This window comes from Orycteropus afer, unplaced genomic scaffold (genome assembly GCF_000298275.1).
Source record: "Orycteropus afer afer isolate SDZICR_OR568_19922 unplaced genomic scaffold, OryAfe1.0 scaffold00052, whole genome shotgun sequence".
NCBI classification, from domain to species: Eukaryota; Metazoa; Chordata; class Mammalia; order Tubulidentata; family Orycteropodidae; genus Orycteropus; species Orycteropus afer.
In genome coordinates this window covers 3,302,263-3,314,693 of record NW_006921639.1, presented here as the reverse complement: position 1 = coordinate 3,314,693, position 12,431 = coordinate 3,302,263, and the positions used below count along the sequence as shown (strand labels likewise).

The 12,431-nt window shown below is 43.1% G+C and overlaps 1 protein-coding gene across 1 annotated transcript in view; it reads right to left on the bottom strand.

Annotated features, from left to right (window-relative positions):
- WDFY4 (WDFY family member 4) overlaps window positions 1–12,431 on the bottom strand; it is a 532,480-nt gene that overhangs the window by 345,704 nt on the left and 174,345 nt on the right. Inside the window, exons 20-22 of the mRNA XM_042780664.1 lie at window positions 11,471–11,616; window positions 9,797–9,908; window positions 8,288–8,478 (exon numbers count right to left, since the gene is read on the bottom strand). Of these exons, the coding sequence (XP_042636598.1) occupies window positions 8,288–8,478; window positions 9,797–9,908; window positions 11,471–11,616 (449 nt within the window). The remainder of the gene's footprint in view (window positions 1–8,287; window positions 8,479–9,796; window positions 9,909–11,470; window positions 11,617–12,431) is intronic.

The window sequence follows — 12,431 nt, the reverse complement described above, 5'->3', positions numbered from 1 at the left end:
CAATAGTTCAAGTACTTGTGAGAAGTAAGGATCTGGGCGATTTCATATTTGATACCTTTCTGCAATTTTGCCAGCATGAGGAGTATAAAGAAGCCGGTTGGTTGGTCCTACTTACACTAGACAAAGTGGTGAAACAGAGAGATGAGCTCAGGGCTGCTGAGTCAGGGCTTAAGTGCCACATAAAATACCTCGGTGTTTCCAGTTGTGCTCTGAAAGAAAGTCTTATTTCTTCTAGTAACAGAGCTGATATTGCTGAAAACAAACCCAAAGTCTTATTGTAATTGTGGCTGAATTACAACATCAATTAAATTACCAAACCAGAAGGGTGTCTGAAGTTAAAGTGAGACATGAAAACATGGGATCCTGAAACCTGGAATGGGGACATATGGGAAGATAGTCAAGAAGATCAGGATATGGAGCCTGTAGATTCTGTTGATTCCCTCCCATCTGAAGGGATTACTGTAAAACCATTATCCCCTCCACCACAGTTTGATGGGATTAGCCAAACTGTTCCTGCTGGCTCATTACCTGAGGCAGAGGCCATGGAAGACATTCCTGAATGTTCTCAGGAACAGCCCCAACCACCTATTGTTGCTGCTAGACCTATAACTAAAGTTAAGTCTAAGCGAGCCTCAAAAGGTGAAATAGAAAGTGTGACTGAGGAGGTGGTATGCTACACCTGAAAAGAGCTACTTGATTTTGCTAACATGTACAAACAGAAACCTGGAGAATATGTATGGGAATGGCTACTGAGGGTGTGGGATAGTGGTGCAAGGAATGTAACATTGGATTAGTCTGACTTTATTGATTTGGGCCCACTAAGTATGGATTTTTTATTCAATGTTTCAACTCGAGAGATTAGAAAAGGATCTTATAGTTTATTTGGTTGGCTTACTGAAGCATGGATTATGTGGTGGCCTACCTTAAGTCAGGGAGCTCTGGTAGCATAGTGGCTAAGGCACTTGACGGCTAACCAGAAGGCTGGCCGTTCAAACCCACCAGCCACTCCTCGGAAGGAAGGTTGGGCAATCTACTTCCATAGTGATACTGCCTCAGAAACCCAAGGAGGGATCACTATGAGTCGGGTCCGACTCAATGGCACATAACAACAACAACAACAACTTTAAGTCAAGGTGAATACCAGACTTGTCTTGGTATAATGTAGAAGAAGATATCCAGAGGCTTAGGGAAATTGGCCTGTTAGAATGGATTTATCAGATTAGAACCCTAGAGCCATAAATAGAGTCCAGAAGGCATGATTTCACCAGTATGGTGAAGAATAAATTTGTGAAGGGAGCTCCAGCATCCTTGAAGACTGTTGTGATTGCTATTTTATATAAGCCAGATTTGACAGTGGGAACTGCCCTAATTGAACTAAGACATTTAACTACAATGGGGCTGATTGGACCCTGTGGTAGTAGGGGCCAAGTGGCAGCAGTTAATTGACAAAGGCAAGGTGGATGTGGTTACCATAATGGACAGCAGAGTTGGAACAGTATAGTCCGACTCCTGTGGAATTATGGCACTGGCTACTTGTGCATGGTGTTCCTAGTAGTGCAATACATGGCAAACCTACTAAATATTTACTTGACTCTGGTAGCATAGTGGCTAAGGCACTTGACTGCTAACCAGAAGGCTAGTGGTTCAAACCCACCAGCCACTCCTCAGAAGGAAAATGGGGCAATCTACTTCCATAGTGATACTCCTTCGGAAACCCAAGGAGGGGTCGCTATGAGTTGGGTCCGACTTGACGGCACATAACAACAACAACAACTGTACAGACAGACGAATTCTAGGTCACATGAACAGCAGCCTAGATTGAATCACCAGGATACAGAGTCACAGCCTCTCAATCAATTCCCAGACTTGAGTCAACTTACAAACCCACAACCCCTTGAATGAAGGGGAGACCAGATCCCTTTGAGAAAGGACCCATTGCCAAAAATCTATAATGTCAGTCTTTCTCCCAACTGTTCCCAAAGAGATCTGAGGCCTTATACAAGAGTGACTTGTCATTGGAAAAGGAAATAATCAGACTTGTTGGTGATTACTGTACACTGCCTCTGAACTGACACTAATTCCAAGAAACCCAAGGTATCATTGTGGCCCACCAGTCAGAGTGGGGGCATATGGAGGTCAAGTATTGATAGAATCTTACCTAAGGTGTATCTCACAGTGGGTCCAGTGGGTCCCCAAACCCATCCTATAGTGATGTCCCCAGTTCTAGAATGCATAATTGGAATAGATGTACTGAGAAATTGGCAGAATTCCCACATTGGGTCCCTGATGTGTGGAGTAAGGGTTATTATGGTAGGAAAAGCTGAATGGAAACCATTAGAACTGCCTCTACCTACAAAAATAGTAAATCAAAAGCAATACTACATCCCTGGAAGAGTTTGCAGAGATTACTGTCACCATCAAGGACTTGAAGGATGCAGGGGTGGTGATTCCCCCCACATTGCCATTGAATTTGCCTATTTGGCCTGTGCAAAAAACAGATGGATCTTGGAGAATGACAGTAGATTATTGTAAACTTAATCAGGTGGTGAGTCCATTTGCAGCTGCTGTTCCTGATGTGGTTTCATTGTTTAAGCAAATTAGCACATCACCTGGTACTTGGTATGCAGCTATTGATGTGGCCAATGCTTTTTTCTCAATACTAATTTCAAAGGACCATAAGAAGCAGTTTGCCTTCAACTGGCAAGGCCAACAGTATACTTTCACAGAGCTTCCTCAGAGGTATATCAATTCCCCAGCACTATGTCATAATTTAGTCCATAGGGATCTCGATCGCCTTTCCCTTCCACAAGACATCACACTGGTCCATTATATTGATGACATTATGCTGATTAGACCTTGTAAGGAAGAAATATCAATGACTCTAGACTTATTGGTGAAACATGTGCATGCTAGGGGTTAAGAAATTAACCCAAGAAAGATTCAGGTACCTTCCACCTCAGTGAAATTTCTAAGGGTCCAATGGTGTGGGGCATGTCGAGATATTCCTACTAAAGTGAAGGATAAGTTATTGTATCCAGCTTTTCTCACAACTAAAAAGGAAGCACAACATCTGGTGGGCCTCTTTGTATTTTCGAGGCAACATATTCCTCATTTGGGTGTGTTGCTGTGACCTCTTTATCAAGTGACTCAGAAATCTTTTAGTTTTGAGTGGGGCCCAGAACAGAAGGCTCTGCAACAGGTTCAGGCTGCTGTGCAGGCTGCTCTGCCACTTGGGCCATATGATCCAGCTGACCCAATGGTGCTTGAAGTGTCTGTAGTAGATAGAGATGCTGTTTGGAGTCTTTGGCAGGTCCCTATTGGTGAATCACAACACAGACCCCTGGAGTTTTGGAGCAAAGCCCTACCATTCTGTGCAGATAACTAATCTCCTTTTGAGAAACAGCTTTTGGCTTGTTACTGGGCTTTAGTAGAGACTGAACATCTAACCATGGGCCACCAAGTCACCATAAGGCCTGAGCGTCCTATCATGAACTGGATGTTGTCTGACCCACAGAGTCATAAAGTTGGATGTGCACAGAGGCACTCCATCATTAAATGGAAAGGGTATATCAGAGATCAAGCTTGAGCAGAACCTGAAGGCAAAAGTAAATTGCATGAGGAAGTGGCCCAAATGCCTATGGTCTCCACTCCAGTCACATTACCTTCCCTCTCCCAATCTGCACCTATGACCTCATGGGGAGCTACAGTTGACTGAGGAAGAAAAATCTCCTGCCTGGTTTAGAGATGGTTCTTCATAATATGCAGGCACCACTCAAAAGTGGATAGCAGTGGCACTGAAGCCCCTTTCTGGGACTTCCTTAAAGGACAGTGGTGAAGGGAAATCCTCCCATTGGGCAGAACTTTGAGCTGTGCATATGGCTGTTCACTTTGCATGGAATAAGAAATGGACAGATATGTGATTGTATATGGATTCATGGGCTGTAACTAATGGCTTGGCCAGATGGTCTGGGACTTGGAAGGAGCATGATTGGGAAATTGGTGACAAGCATGTATGGAGAAGAGGTATGTGGATAGATCTCTCCTAATGAGCAAAAGGAGTAAAGATATTTGTGTCCCATGTGAATGCTCACCACAAGGTGACCTTGGCAGAGGAGGACTTTAACAATCAGATGGATAGGATGACATGTTCAGTGGAAACCAGCCATCCTTTTTCCCCAGATACTCCTGTCATTGCTCAGTGGGCTCATGAACAAAGTGGCCATGGTGGCAGGGATGGAGGCTATGCATGGACTCGGCAACATGGACTCTCACTTACCAAGGCTGATTTGGCTACTGACACTGCTGAGTGCCCAATCTGCCAGCAGCAGAGACCAACACCAAGTCTGCGATATGGAACCATTCCTTAGGGTGATCAGCCAACAACCTGATGGCAGGTTGATTACATTGGACCACTTCCATCATGGAAAGCACAGCATTTTGTTCTTACTGGAATAGATACTTATTCTGGATATGGATTTGCCTTCCCTGCACACAATGCTGCTGCCAAAACTACCATCTGTGGACTTACAGAATGCCTTATCTACCCTCATCATATCCTACACAGCATTGTTTCAAATCAAGGGACTCACTTCACAGCAAATGAAGTGTGGCAATGGGCCTATGCTCATGGAATTCACTGGTCTTCCCATGTTCCCCATCATCCTGAAGCAGCTCGCTTTATAGAATGATGAAATGGCCTACTGAAAACACAATTACAACACCAGCTAGGTGGCAATACCTTGAAGGGTTGGGGCAATGTTCTGCAGGAAGCTGTATATGCTCTAAACCAGCATCCAATATACGGTTCTGTTTCTCCAATAGCCAGGATTCACAGGTCCAGGAACCAAGGGGTGGAAACGGGAGTGGTATCACTCACTATTACCCCTAGTGACCCACTCAAAAAATTTTTGCTTCCTTCCATGATACCCTATGCTCTGCGGGTCTGGAAATCCTAGTCCCAATGGAGGAACATTCCCACCTGGTGACACAATACTGATTGCATTGAACTGGAAAGTAAGAATGCCACCCAGCTATTTTGGCTTCCTCATGCCTCTGGATCAACAAAGAAGGTCATTACTGTTCTATCTGGTGTGATAGATCCTGATTACCAAGGGGAAATTGGATTAAAATTACATAATGGAGGTAAAGAAGAATATGTCTGGAATACAGGAGATTCTTTAGGACATCTCTTAGTACTACCATGCCCTGTGATTAAAGTCAATGGAAAATTACAGCAACCCAATTCTGATACAACCACTAATGGTCCAGACCCTTCAGGAAAGAAGGTTTGGGTCACCCATCAGACAAAGAATCATGACCAGCTGAGGTGCTTGCTGAGGGCAAGGGAAATACAGAATGAGTGGTGGAAGAAAGTAATTCTGAATATCAGCTATGACCAGTGACCAGTTGCAGAAATGAGGATTGTGATTGTGATATTTCTTTACTGTATATGTGCATCAAATATTTTTGTTTCCTTCTGTTATGAACTGTGAAATGTAAATAAGGTTAATGCGTTTCGGTTGTACGCGTGTTAGCATATCTTGTTTGGAGCAAATATGATTTTGTAATTGTCCTTAGAGACTATATATGGTTAAGAAGATGTGCACAACTGCCAAGTTGACAAGGGGTGGACTGTGATAGTTGGAGCTGTGTGTCAACATGACTGGACCACAATTCTGTGTGGTTTAAGCAATTGTGATGTGGGTTGTTCCAATGATGGGATCAGATGTATATGTTTTGAGCAGCCAATCCATTGAAAGGGAGTTTCCCTAGGGGTGTGGACTGCTTCCAGTATATTTATGGACATCCTGGGAAAAGAGACATTCTTCTGTGGATTGGAATTCTGTTGTGCTGCTTACAACTGTCCATAAATGAACAATCCACCATTCAGCCTGGAGATCTTGGATTCATCATTTGCTGGAGTCAACAGTTGGTATACCACCTGCTAACCTTGAGCTCTTTAGTCCCTGCAGCTGTGTCAGTTGGGAAAAGCCTCCAACTTGATGTTTGATCCAAGAACGTGGGAATTGCCAGCTTCTATAAGTGTGTGGGCCATTTTCCTAAGATATATTTCTATTTCTTTATCTCTATATAATCTTTACTGGTTTTGCTTCTCTAGAGAACCCATTCTAATACAGTGAGTAACAATAACAATCACAATAAACACACTTATTGCAGGGACTGTGGGTAGCCTCTCTTCTACACACATACTCGGTCATCATAGAACCCCTATGAATTGTTGTTATGTGTTGTCAAGTCAGTTTCAACTCATAGCAACACTACATACAACAGAATGAAACACTGCTCACTTCTGCACCATCCTCACAATCATTGCCATGTTTGAGCCCATCATCAGTAGTTACTATGTCAATCCATCTTATTGAGGGCCTTCCCTTTTTTGCTAACCATCTACTTTACCCAGCATGATTTCCTTCTCCAGGAATTGGTATCTTCTGAAAACATGGCCAAAGTATGAGAGATGAAGTCTGGCAATTCTCGAGTCCAAGAAACATTCCTGTTGCACTTCTTCCAGGACAGATTTGTTCATTCTTCTGGCAGTTCATGGTACTTTCAATATTCTTCACTCACACCACAACTCAAAAGCATCAACTCTTCTTTGGTCTTCCTTATTCATTGTCCAGCTCATGTGCATGAGGCCATAGAAAATGCCATGGCTTGGGTCAGATGTACCTTAGTCTTTGAACTGACATCTTTACTCCTTACCACTTTAAAGAAATCTTTTGCAGCAGATTTGTGCAGTGCAATATGACATTTGATTTCTGGACTACTTTCATGGGTGTTGATTGTAGATCCAAGTAAAATGAAATCCTTGACAACTTCAATCTTTTCTCCATTTATCATGATGTTGCTTATTTGTTCAATTTTGAGCATTTTTGTTTTCTTTATGTTGAGTGTAATCCACACTGAACACTGTAATTTTTTATCTTCATCAGTAAGTGCTTCAAGTCCTCTTCACTTTCAGGAAGCAAGGTTATGTCATTTGCATATTACAACTTGGTAATGAGTCTTCCTCCAATCCTGATGCTGTATTCTTCTTCCTATAGTCCAGCTTCGCTATTTGCTCAGCATGCAGATTGAATAAGGTTGGTGAAAAAATTCAACCCTGACACACATTCTTCCTGATTTTAAACCATGCAGTATTCCCTTGCTCTGTTTGAAAGACTGCCTCTTGGTCTATGTACAAGTTCCTTGTGAGCACAATTAAGTATTCTGGAATTATCATTCTTTGCAATGATATCCATAATTTGTTATGATCCACACAGTCAAATGTCTTTGCATAGCAAATGAAACACATATAAACATTTTTCTGGTATTATTTTCTTTCTGCCAAGATCCATCTGACATCAGCGATGATATCCTTCTTTCAATGCCCTCTTCTGAATCTGGCTTGAATTCCTGCCAGTGCTGTGACCATTTTTGAATTATCTTCAGCAAAATTTTACTTGCATGCAATGTTATTGATATTGTTTGATAATTTCTGCATTCTGTTGGATCATCTTTATTTGGAATGGGCACAAATATGGATCTCTTCCAGTCAGTTGGCCAGGTAGCTGTCTTCCAAGTTTCTTGGCATTAATGAGTGAGCATCTCCGGTGCTACATCTGTTTATTGAAACATCTCAATGGGAATTCCATCAATTCCTAGAGCCTCGTTTTTTTGGCCAATTCATTCAGTGCAGCTTGGACTTCCTCTTTCAATGCCATCAGTTCTTGATCATATGATACCTAGGTGCTGTTATTATTCCCATATTACTAATTATAGAACTGAGGCCTAAAGATTTTAAGAACTAGCAATGGCTCATGTTTATTGAGCACTTATTCTGGTTCAGGCACTATCAACTAATCCTCACTACATGGGAACTATGTCATAAAGTTGAGAAAGCTAAGACACAGTATCTTACTCAAAGTTACACAGCAAGTTAAAGGAGGGGACGGATTCAAGCCCATGTAATCTAGGTCCATGGCCTGAGCCCTTATCCATCAAGCTAGATTCAATGAGGAGAACCATAAGTGATTCTTGGATTCAGCAAAAGATGCTAGTAGCCACAGTTGGTGAGTATCCCCACCCTGCACTACCCTCCTCTCTCGTTGGTGATCACCTAGCCCTGCTCTGTGTGATGCTAACCTCAGGACCCAGAGCTTTTGATTGTATTTTCCAAGAAGTCCCACTGGAGGGACTGTGCACTGGGGCATGGGAAGCGCTTTCTTGCTCCTCAGGGTGACAACCCTTTGGAACATCCCAGGCTCAAGTGGGAGGGTCAGATTACCTGGTACCCAGAGATGTGGTTCATCAGGCGGTCACACATGGCATTGCTGGTCAGGACGGAGTGCAAGACTTTCACAGCTGCATACATGGTATGGTCATCTGTTGCTAAGGACATTAGGCCCAAGAGGATGGCAGGTCCTCCAATGAAGTCCAGGCTGCTGGCCGCAGGGCTGGAGTGGAACACCCTCACCCCTGTTGGGATGAAGGGGCATATCATCAGGAAGGCCCAGATTTACTGTCTTGGAAAATCTCCCAGTAGCATATAAAGTGGATGACCAGCCAGTGCCACTGTCATCACACATGGTACAGGCTAGGTGTGAGAGAAGGGTGGCTTTTGAAAGTCTTAGGTTACTGAAAAATACTGCACAAAGTTCTCTATGGTTCATCAGGAGGCTGAGACAGCCCAGAACATTTCAGATTGGCTTCCAAAAATGCTACAGGTTCACTGAGGCACCAACCACTGTTGACAAGGTTAACAGTAGTCATATAAAAGACCTTAAAGCTGTTGGCTCTGCCTCACAGAGGCCCCAGGTAGTAAGCAGAAGGCCTGGCTGTATAGTCACAGTCCTATCCCCACTAGCAAGTGGGACCCAGGAATGGACTTGACATGCTCTGCCTTTTTTCTGAAATGTTCAATGAGCCAGAATTCCTCTGAGCCTCTATTTTCTCATTGTTCTGATACCTTCTGGGTCGTTCTTGCTCTCTAGATATCACTGGGCTGGACACTACTCTCTCCAGATTGCACAGTGACCAGCAGTCTCTGGCTGCTGTTTTCTCTCTGCTCAAGGATAAATGCCCACTCTACTCACTTGATGGGCTCCCATTGGACATAGATTCCAGTGGAGTCAGTAGCTTAGTTCACTGCCAATGTGTCCAATGTAAACTGATTGTTATGGATTGAATTGTGTGCTCTCAAAAAGAAATGTGGAATGATGCTATGAAATGTGTGATGCTAACCTCAATCTCTAAATATGTCCTGTTTGTGAAGGGTCTTTTGTTATATCAATGAGATCATATCAGAGTAGTGTGGGTCCTAAATCTAATCACATCTGAGTGGTGTCTTATATAAAAAAAAAACTAGATTAGACACAGATACACACAGAGGGATAAAACAGATGTCATGTGAGGTTCTGAAAAAAAAAAAAAAAAAAAAAACAAGGATTGCTGTCAGCCACCAGAACCTAGGAGAGAAGTGCACAGGGAATCAATATGGCAGAGACTCTGATTTGGACTTTTAACCTCCAGAATTATGAGAAAACAAATTTCTGTCATTTAAACCCACCCACTTGTAGTATTTTTTGTTACAGCAGTGCTAAGTAATTTAGATACTGATCTCCATGCTTGTGGGGCCACCTCTCATCTGCCCTAGCTCCCCAATCTTAGCACTCAGCATCCTGGCTCCCCAACATGCTCCTCTCTTCTTGTAGCTCCAGAATACCCAGGCTGCACAACTGACAGCAACTCAAGCCCTTCTTCCCAAATAACAGTCAAGCTTCTTAGCCTTGCATACCTAAGTGGCCCACAGCAGCTGCTCCAATGGTTCGAAGAGAGCCCAAGAGGTGACCAGCACAATTTCTTAGCAAGAACACAGGTGTGGCACTGTCACGAGATGAAATGTTCATCTAGAAAAATTAGCAAAAATTAGTCCTAAGAAACTGTCCCAGGTAGGAAAAGGTCTTGCGCTTGAGTGTCTGTTGGCACTCACAAAATAATGGTCAGTGAAAAATAATCAAGCCTATGTCAGGGAATGAAGCCAAATTTAGTTCACATGCCCTGCCTCCCAAGCTATGGCTCCATTATAAGGAAGCAGCATTGGATCCACCACATGCTTGCAATGAGACATTAATGAGAGTGAGAAGGGCCAGGGACTCTTGAGTTAAGACAGGGCTACTAGACAAAGGCTGCCACTTTCCCAATCTGGTGTTATCCAGACATTCCAAGCACCACTCTTCTCTGGATGCAGAAGGGAAGGAAGATGAGAATACTGGCCTCCTCCCCAGAAAATGGGAGCTCTGGTGGCATAGTGCCTAAGGAATTTGACTGCTAACCAGAAGGCTGGTGGTTCAAACCCACCAGCCACTCCTCAGAAGGAAGGTTGTGCAATCTACTTCCCTAGTGATATCACCCCAGAAACCAAAGGAGGGGTTGCTATGAGTCAGGTCCGACTCGACAGCAGTATGCTTGCTTCCCCAGAAAATGCACCACTGGTAAGGTAGTACTTAACTGGATCTAGTCCCTGGTCCCCATCCTCAGTAAAAGAAGGTGGTGCTTTGTCCCAGAGTGTGGAGATAATGTAAACAAATTGGCCCAAATTCATCAACACTCACCAAAAAGTCTAGTTTATACAATTGTTGTTGTTGTTATGTGTTGTTGAGTCGGACTCGACTCATAGTGACCCCTCCTTGGATTGCCAAGGCAGTATCACTACAGAAGTAGATTGCCCAACCTTCCTTCTGAGGAGTTGCTGGTGGGTTTGAACTGCCAGCCTTCTGGTTAGCAGTCAAGTGCCTTAGACACTATGCTACCAGAGCTCCTATACAACAATTTGTTGTTGTTGTTGTTATTTGCCGTTGAGTCAGCCCTAACTCATAGCGACCCCTCCTTGGGTTTTCGAGGCAGTGTCACTATGGAAGTAGGATTGCCCAACCTTCCTTCCGAGGAGTGGCTGGTGGGTTTGAACTGCCAGCCTTCTGGTTAGCAGTCAAGTGCCTTAGGCACTATGCTACCAGAGCTCCTATACAACAATTAGGAAGTAGCAAATCTCATAGCATCCTTGTCTACAAACACATCTGCTTATTTTGCAAGTGTGCTGTTCCTAAAAAAAAAAAAAAAAAAAAAGCACCTCGAAGAATAGTGTTGGTGAATCAGTAGCACACAGACAAATAGAAGCTCAATAGAGTTCTCAGGCTATAAAAGGCTTATAAAATATCCCATTTGTTCTTGCTCTATCAAAAAACACCTGCTTTGTCTTCTGAGTGATTATAAACAACAGGTTTAGTCTTGAGAGATACTACTGCTGGGGAGATCTAAGGATATTCTAACAAATGAATTGGGAAGCATGCCTACCTATAGCTGTCTACATACACGCAAACATGAATTAGTGTTTGCTTAAGCACCGAAAGCTGAAGCAAGCCAGAAGAACAAGATTAAAAAATGAAGAAGTAAGTGAAGTTAGAAGATGTACCTCTTTGGCTATCAGGCGGCTGTCTACCTCGTTGTAAGTGTGTCTTATGTCTGCCACACTGGTGATGGATGAGCTGGCTATGTGAAGTCCAAAGGAAACCTTCTCCTCCACAACAAGAGGTATAGCTTCACCATCAGAGTACTCACCTAAAACAACACATCTTTCATTTTTACTCATTTGTATTCTCATCTTAATGAAAAGGAAATCAATCCTCAGAAGAGTAAACATTATTTGCTACATAGCAAATTAATAATTGAGAGAGGATATTTCTATTACAGTGTATTTTGTCCCCACCTGACACTTATAGAAAATTGTGGGGAAATCTCACAAGATAGACCCCACTCTAAAACAGATGTTCCAGTTGTGGGATTAGGAGAGCATGAAGCATTTATCAAGGATATAACTTTACTCCTAAAACCAACAGGCTAAGTGACTTAAGCCAGCTTATAAAAATGGAAGAAGGCTGGACTGAAAGAACTAAGATTTTCCACAAGCTGTCCCTCAAGTTAACAAAGGGACATCTGCTACTAGAGAAGCATGGCATAAAAATGTTGTTGTTGTTAGTGGCTGTCAAGTTGGCCCCATAGAGACGCCATACACAACAGAACAAAACACTGTGTAATCCTGTGCTATCCCCACAACTGGTTGTAGATCAGACCATTGTGATTCATAGGGTTTTCATTGCCTGGTTTTGGAAATAGATCACCAGGCCTTTCTTCCTAGTCTGTCTTAGTCTGGAGGCTCTGCTGAAACCTGGCCAGCATAATAACAACACACAAAGCTCCACTGAGAAGTGGATGATGGCTGTGCACTAGATGCATTAGCCAGGAACTGAACCCAGGCATCCCACATGGAAGGTGAGAATTCTACCACTGAACACTATTGTCTTTGGCATGAAAATAGAGTCAGTGAAACTTTATTCTAGACCTAAGCTTGTCACATCAACTCTTATAGAACAGTA